Genomic DNA, 7982 nt, shown 5'->3' with positions numbered 1-7982 from the left:
GATCACAGCAGTGACACAAGAGTGGATTTTTTTTAGTGGTCAGCAAACTGAACTCTATTTGGAAAGGAGGGAGGGTGGAAAGAAACAGCACTAGGAAAGAAATGAGTAAGAAGCTCATAGTAACCTTCCAGGCATTGCTCAAGATTTAGCTGAACCCTCTGGAGGTGACAGCATCTGGTTCTTCTTGACCTTTTTAATTAACCATTGGAACAATTGACCAGAGTTGCTGTGGATTCTCCATCTGACAATCTGAAAATCCAGAATGGATGTTTTGTGAGAGTTGGGGTAAGGCATGTACGTAACTTTTCTGTGTCTAAGTTTCCCCATTTATGAAGTGCATTATGTGCTCACCTCATTTTAAGACTTTCAGATACACACTATGAGGTGGCACCTAGGGTTGATTTGCATTTGTTTTTCATACATCGGAAGTGTGGCATCCCAAGAGTTGCAGTATTGAAAGAGTAAGAGGTCCATGAGGTGGTATCATACATACAGAGTTTACAGCTGAGTGAAGTCAGAGAGCAGGTTTGCAACGTGGTTGTGTCAGGCCTGGTCAGGCAAGCCGCACAGTCCCATCTCATTGCTCATTGTTTTGTAGCCTTGACTTCCGTTGTAGGACTCTTGTATTGCTGCTTCAGAATTTAGGTCTTCTCAACTAACTGAACCGTCTGGCATCTGGGGACGTGAGGCAGATCCAGCAGTGGAGAATTACATATAAGTTTTACATACTCAATACTGCCATCCTAGTCTCTCATGGAGGTTTAATATAAGGTGTCTGGGTGAGGATGGGCACATTCCTTGAGATCTCCACCACAAGATTCCAGGATTGTTAACTATGCGTGTCACTCTGAACCTTATATCTGCAGAAAGACATGGTGGGTGAGGTAATGTTATTGGAGCAATGCCTGTTGGTGAAAATGAAGCTTATACAGAGCTCTTCTTTAGGTCTAGGAAAGGTACTTAGCCAGGGTCTACAAATACCGATTTGTCAGCATAACAGGCTTTGTCTACACTAGCACTTTCCTTGTTAAAGCTTTTGTCACTCAGGGGTGTGAAAAAGCACCCCTCTGAACAAAAGTTTTAACGATGCAAAGCGCTGTTGTGGACAGCTTCAGCGGCAGGAGCCGCTCTGCTGGCAACGAAGCTACTGCCCCTTGTCAGGGGGTGGTTTTATTTTGTCGTTGGGCAAGAGCTCTCCCGGCGCCAAAGAGCAGCTACACTGCCTGATGTAAGGTGTACAGTGTAGACGCAGCCGAAGTCGCTCAGGGAAATACACCTTGAGCAACAGTTATACCACCATAAGCCCTGGTGTAGACAGCGCAATGGTGACAGGAGGGCTTCTCCCATCAACATAGCTCCTGCCTCTCCATGAGGTGGAGTACCTACCCTGGAGACGCTCTCCTGTCAGCACAGGGAGCACCTTCACTAAGTGCTCCAGGGGCACAACTGCCGCCAAGCACTTAGTGTCACAGCTAAATACAAGGTAAAACAAATTGTTAAGCAAAGGAATTAACTGCCTGTTTCACCTTGAATGGTTTCTTGTAATGTGTTAACAGCTCCCCATCAGAGGACAAAGGAGAGTTAGTGGGTACAGATGGTTCTAGTAAGCCTTAAATCCAGTGTCCATGATATAGGAGTCCATGATAGATGTCTATAGCTGTCAGCATGAAGTGATGGAAACAGCTACAACTGTAGTTGAGGGCTCTTGTTCAGAACATCACTAGGGCTTTCAGTGTGTTCTCATCCAACTTAAGTTCTCAGCCAGTTTTGGCTTTAAAAAAAAAAAAAAACCACCACCACACGAGCTATGTGACAGCACCAGCTTTCAACCACCAGCATACACTTAAAAGGAATTGTTAGCTTGTGGGTCAAATCCTTTTTTATTACATCTAAACATTAATTTATGATTTGATACCTAGCTGCAGGGGCTATACACAATTTTTCAACAGTAGTAAACAGACCAGAATAAAAGACACTTACTCATTAGGAGCCATCAGTAATTAATGGTACATAATTTAAAGCATGTTTAGGCACACAAGTCCCTTCCAGTTCAGCCTAGAAAAGTTTTTTCTGATTTGAAAGTTTAGGTGCTGTATGTGGACAGATGTAAAGTTTCCTGAATGCAGTTCAGGCCCACATGGCAAATCATAAATCGAAAGCTAGATAAGCCCAAAGCACTCTCCTCCCATACTTCCTCCCCCCTAAACTGTAGATCAGGTCTGCACAACATGCGGCCGCAGTGGGTTAGGGAGGTGGGCTGAAGAGGCAGGGGGTAAGGAGGTGAGGCAGGGGGGAGCTGAGATGAGCGAGGAGTCAGTGGCTGACCTGTTGTACTGATCTGGTCTGGCTCCCATCCCCTCTCCAAGGGTTGCAGCTGTCTGGAGGTTCCTGCCTTCCACACCTTCCTCAGTCACACCTCATTCATTCAACTGGGCAATTGATTACAAAGTTGGGGGAAGATCTTATTCTACTCCTAGCAAAAAGACATTTCTTTTACCGTAATTATACTACCTTAGGGACCCACTATAACATATTACCAAGGTTCAATACCCCCGTTTCAGTGGGGCAGCACTGGGGAAGGAGGGTTTGTTTCCACGGGGCGGGCGGTGCTGGGGGGGGTATTTTAGGGGGGCTTGGCAGGGTCAGGGGGGTTCAGCCCTCAGCTGTTTTCTTTGGAGTAATATGGCCCTCACCGCTTTATGAGTTGTGCAGGCCTGCTGTAGATGGAACTTAAAAGGTATAGGGGTTTAGTTCAAATACATGCACCTATCTAGGTGACACCCCCCCACACTTTTAATTCAGCACAATATGTGCTATAAGAAAGATGCTCAAAAGTGTGCTCTACAAAGCTTAACCCTGGAGGTGGCCTCTGTAGAAGAGAACAAATGGAGAACCTCTGTGCTGCAGAAGTTCCGTGTGCACTTCAACTTCAAAATACCAGTGATTTGCTAGCTTAATTTTGGTGTTCAAACCCATCTGCATTATAGGAGAGCAAAGGTCAATGTAGAACCTCAGTTAACAGTACTTCAATTTTTAAAAAAATATTTTAGCCCAGAGTTGGTTGATTTTAAACCTAGAGTGACCAGACATCCCCATAAAATCGATATTTGGGTGGTTGTCTCGCGTCCCGACATTTCGCTCCGCTGGCAGCACTGGGGTGGGGTTTTTTTGCACTCCGCTGGCAGGCCCCCCCCCCAATGTGTCCCGTTATTTTCTTCATCTCATCTGGTCACCCTATTTAAACCACAGAAAATGTGGTAGTAGTAGTTGCATTGTTAAGGATGTAGGTACATCTACACTGCAATTAAACACCCATGGCTGTCATGTCAGCTGACTTGGGCCTGAGCTCAACTGTCAACACTGCAATTTTATAGCCCCATGAGCCTGAGGCAACTGCCAGAGACCAGCTGGGGGTGTTTAACTGCAGTGTAGAGATGCACAAGTTTTTCAACTGCATAACACTGAGTTTTGACATTCAAAAGTTTTAATGGGATAGCAAAGAGAAAATCCAACGAAGCTCAGAATTACTGAATTCCTTGGTTTTATTACAAAAGAGAATGATCACTTTAATCAAAATGAAAAAGTTTACTCACAACTTGTACATGAGAATTCTAAATTACAAACATCCACCCCAAACACCATCGTTTCAGTGCCTTTTTAAAAAAGGGATGCAACCATTTTGCACTACATTTAATTTGTGACCCCATGTAAAATATAAAATACACAACTTTCAAATGTTATGATCATGGCAATAAACAGACTCATTAGGGCACTGCTCACTGGGACCATGAAAAATTTCACAGGGGGAGCCAGGTAGGAAATGAGGTTTTTGGATGGTGAAGAGGAGAGCAGGTAAAGATGAAAAAAATTAAAGGGGGCTGCTCATGTTCATAGACCTTTCCATACCGTTCATCTCCTGTATTGGCTACTGTGACAAACACTGGACATCAGAATTTCCTCATTGCTTAAAAGAAGATTGTAGCTTGAAGGATTTAAAAATACCTACTGAAGCAATGCTGACTCAAAACAACAGAACAAAAAAAGCCTCCAGATAATTTTTCCATAAGTTAGTGTGGGAAATAAAGTTGCATTTATGGTAACTAGCAGTGTACAGCGATCGATGTATCTACTAACACACAAATCTTGCTTCACGTACCCTGTGAACATGGGCTCGTTTCACATGCAAAAAGACAAAACTGCAGGTATTACAATAGTTCATTTGTTCACATCCCTAATTTAAAAAAATATATTTTCCATACTCCATCTTTGCTGAAACACCACAATGAACTCCAGTCTCTCTTCTGATCAGGTTGGAGGGGGTGCATAATACTGTCCATAATTCCATGCATTCTGGTAGTTGTACTAGAAGAGACATCATGGGGAAAATGAGCAGAAATCATTTTTCAAATATATTTGATAAGTTGCAATTTCAACAGAAAGCAGCGAAGCGTCCTGTGGCACCTTATAGACTAACAGACATATTGGAGCATGAGCTTTCGCGAGTGAAGTGGGTATTCACCCACCAAAGCTCATGCTCCAATATGTTTTAGTCTATAAGGTGCCACAGGACTTTGTTGCTTTTTACAGATCCAGACTAACACGGCTACCCCTCTGATACTTGAGTTTCAACAGACTACCTCCACACATCATGTCAGGAAAGAATACTTACCCTGCACTGACTGGGATGATTTAGTTGCGGTTGGTCCTGCTTTGAGCAGGGGATTGAACTAGACGACTTCCTGAAGTCTCTTCCAACCCGAATATTCTCTGATTCTATGACTGGTTTTTCATGGTGGTATGGTCAGTGTGCATCTCATTGTAGGTAAACATGTGCCACAAGACTGGAAGCTTTTGAACTGCTGTGGCCATAAGGGCTGCATGTGCACCCTGTGCCCTCATGTGAGAGCATTAAGGGCAGGGAGGCCACAACCTTCCAGCAGCTCCCTCACAAATCAAAGCCCGTGGTTGGTATGGACTCTGGAAAGCGGGGCTAGAGGGCAGATCATGGGATCTGTAAAGACTGCAAATCTCAAAGACCCACAGTTACTGTACAGTATGTACCATTCTCTTAAAGTACGTGTCAGTGGATCCCAACGTAGGTGACTGGCAAAAAGTCCCCTCACTGGAGAACGGGAATGAGAAATTGTAAACTATTTTAGTCAAAAACTGAAGCATCGTTCCGTCATGGGCATAATGTCTGACCATTTGGTTGGTGGGTTCCTGCCTGGCAGATCTCTGATATGGGAACATTGCTGAAGTAGGCTAGAGAGAGAGAGTTTCCTTAGGTCTAGGACAGGACCAACCCTCTTTCTTTGTACAGGGTGCTGAAGGAATTAGCTGAAGAAATCTCAGAACTACTAACAATAATATTTGCAAACTCATGGATGACAGGAGAAGTCCTGGAAGACTGGAGAAGGGCTAACATAGTGCCCATCTTTAAAAAGGGAAAAAAGGAGGCACCAGGGAACTACAGACCAGGCAGCCTGACCTTGGTACCTGAGAAGCTACTAGAGCTATGTATAAAACATTCAATTTGTGAATAAATGGAGGATGATGAAAGGATGATCATTAGCAGCCAGAATGGATTTATCAAGAACAAATCAAGCCAAACCAGCCTGATTTCCTTCTTTGACAGGATAACTGGTTTGGTGGATAGGAGGAATGTGGTGGACATAATATACTTGGATTTCAGCAAGGCTTCTGACATAGTCCCATGTGACATTCTAATAAGTAAGCTGGAGAAATTAGAGCTCCCTGGAACTACCATTAAGTGGATATATAATTAGTTAACTGCACACAAAGAGTAACTATTAATGGAATGATGTCAGATTGGAGAGAGGTCTCAAGTGAGGTTCCCAGAGATCTGTTCTGGGTCCGGTGTTATTTAACATCTTTATTAATAACCTGTATGTAGGACTAGAGATCAAATTTGCAGGTGAACAAAGCTGGGGTGAAGGGGGTGGGTTGCCAACACTTTGGAGGATAGAGCTAAAATCCAGAGGGATCATGATAAATTGGAGACCTGGGCTATAGACAACAAAATGAAATTTAACAAAGACAAACGAGGTGCTACACCAGCGGGGAGGGGGGGAGAATGCATGAATACAGAATGGGGGATAACTGCCTTGTAAGCAGCACTGCTGAGAATTATCTGGGAGTTGTGGTAGATCACAACCTCAACATGAGTCAGAAATGCAATGCTCTTGCAAAAACAAATGCAAGTTTAAGTTGCATTAACAGAGGCATAACATGCAAGTCACAGGAGGTGCTAGTACCACTCTTCTCAGTGTGGTTAGACCTCAGACGGAGTACTGTGTCCAATTTTGCTCAACAACGTATAGAAAGGATGTAGTGAAACGGGAAAGGATTCAGAGGCAAGTGACAAAGATGATCAAAAGGACAGAATGCAAACCGTATGAGTAAAGGCTGAAGGTATGTTTAATTTGGAAAAGAAGAGATTAAGGGGGAAGACAAGATATGATCTTCAAATACTTGAAAGGCTGCCATCAAAAAGATGGGAGAAAAGTGGTTCTTTCTTGCCACACAGGGTAGGACAAGAGGCAGTGGGTTCAAACTACAGCATAGCAGACTTAGATTAAATCTCAAGAAAAAAAACTTTTTAGCTGTAAGAACAGTAGGACAATGGAACAGATGCCTAGGGAGTTTGTTGAAGCTCCTTTACTGGAGGTTTTCAAAAGGAGGCTGGATAGCCATTTGCCGTGGACGTTACTTCCTCTTTGGCTCCTAGATGAAGCTACAAATCTACTTCTGTTTGCAGCAGGCTCTTGTGAGAAAGATCCAGTGAATGAAATTGGATGGAGCAGCCATGGGCACTGATCTCTAACACTTATCAGTCAGATGTTATGGCACACCACACCTGGTGGAACAGGGTAAGGCAACTTACAAAGGTTACCTGTTCTGAACAGGCCCTAAGCCAACTCCTGACAGTCCCGTCAAATTTACTAATGTGCCACTAGTGCTGAGTGTGTCACTGAAGAGGAAGACGATGTGTCTCCTGGCATATCTAGCCTTTATCTTCAGAGTACGATCAGGCTGCTTGGTGGGATATGACTCGTTCCTCTATCTCATCTGAGGTTGGCAATGGTACAGTTTGTGTTGAGGGGCTATAGTAAACATTCCCAAGCAGCACAGGGTAGTCTTTGGGTATGTCTTCACTACCGACTGGATCGGTGGGCAATCGATCCCCGAGTGCTCTCCCGTCGACTCCTGTACTCCAGCTCGGCGAGAGGCGCAGGCAGAGTTGACGAGGGAGCGGCAGCAGTCAACTCACCGCGGTGAAGACACCACGGTAAGTTGATCTAAGTACATCGAGTTCAGCTACGTTATTCACGTGGCTGAAATTGCGTAACTTAGATCGATCCCCCCCCCAGCCAGTGTAGACCAGGCCTTCAGGTCCTTTTAGGAATGCAGGGCATTGTCTATGTGTTGGCTGTCCAATTCTATCCCTCAAAGAGTAGATCCTATATCATGGCCTGTACCTCGTTGGGAACCACTGACATCTGGAGCCATGAGGCATTTAATATAATAACCACTATAGCCATGGACCTGGATGCCATGTCCGAAGCATCCATGGCTGCTTGTAGGGCCATCTTAGCTCCTAACTGGACCTCTTTGATGACCTCCTTGAGCTCATTCCTGTTCTCTGATGGAAGGTTGGACAACAAAGGCTGTTACTATGTCCCAAGTTAGAAAATTATATTTGGCCACAAAGGCTTTGTAGTTTGCCACTCAAACATGGAGGAAGGCAGAAGAGTAGGCTTCCCTCTCAACCCAACAGAGTTTCTTTGGGGCTTTATCACTCAGGGTGCTCTTGTTAAGACTTATCGCACCACTGAGACTGCCAACAAGCCCAGAATGGGGTGGGCATAAAAATATTCATAGCCTTGTGCACAACTTGGTATCACTTCTCCACTCCTTTTGCTGTGGCCAGGATAGTGGCAGGTTGACGCAGTGAATAGCAG

The 7982-nt window shown here is 44.4% G+C and overlaps 1 protein-coding gene across 6 annotated transcripts in view; it reads right to left on the bottom strand.

Moving 5' to 3' along the window:
- Nucleotides 1-3524: 3524 nt before the first annotated feature.
- The window catches only part of PRPF39 (pre-mRNA processing factor 39), a 33770-nt gene continuing 29312 nt past the window's right edge, over nucleotides 3525-7982 (bottom strand). For all 6 annotated transcript variants that reach the window (XM_045014640.1, XM_045014641.1, XM_045014643.1 and 3 more), the window contains one exon: nucleotides 3525-4362. In XM_045014640.1, the coding sequence (XP_044870575.1) occupies nucleotides 4306-4362 (57 nt within the window). In that variant the 3' untranslated portion in view covers nucleotides 3525-4305. The remainder of the gene's footprint in view (nucleotides 4363-7982) is intronic.

Source organism: Mauremys mutica, chromosome 4 (genome assembly GCF_020497125.1).
Source record: "Mauremys mutica isolate MM-2020 ecotype Southern chromosome 4, ASM2049712v1, whole genome shotgun sequence".
Classification (NCBI taxonomy): Eukaryota; Metazoa; Chordata; order Testudines; family Geoemydidae; genus Mauremys; species Mauremys mutica.
This window is presented reverse-complemented; position numbering and strand designations above follow the sequence as displayed.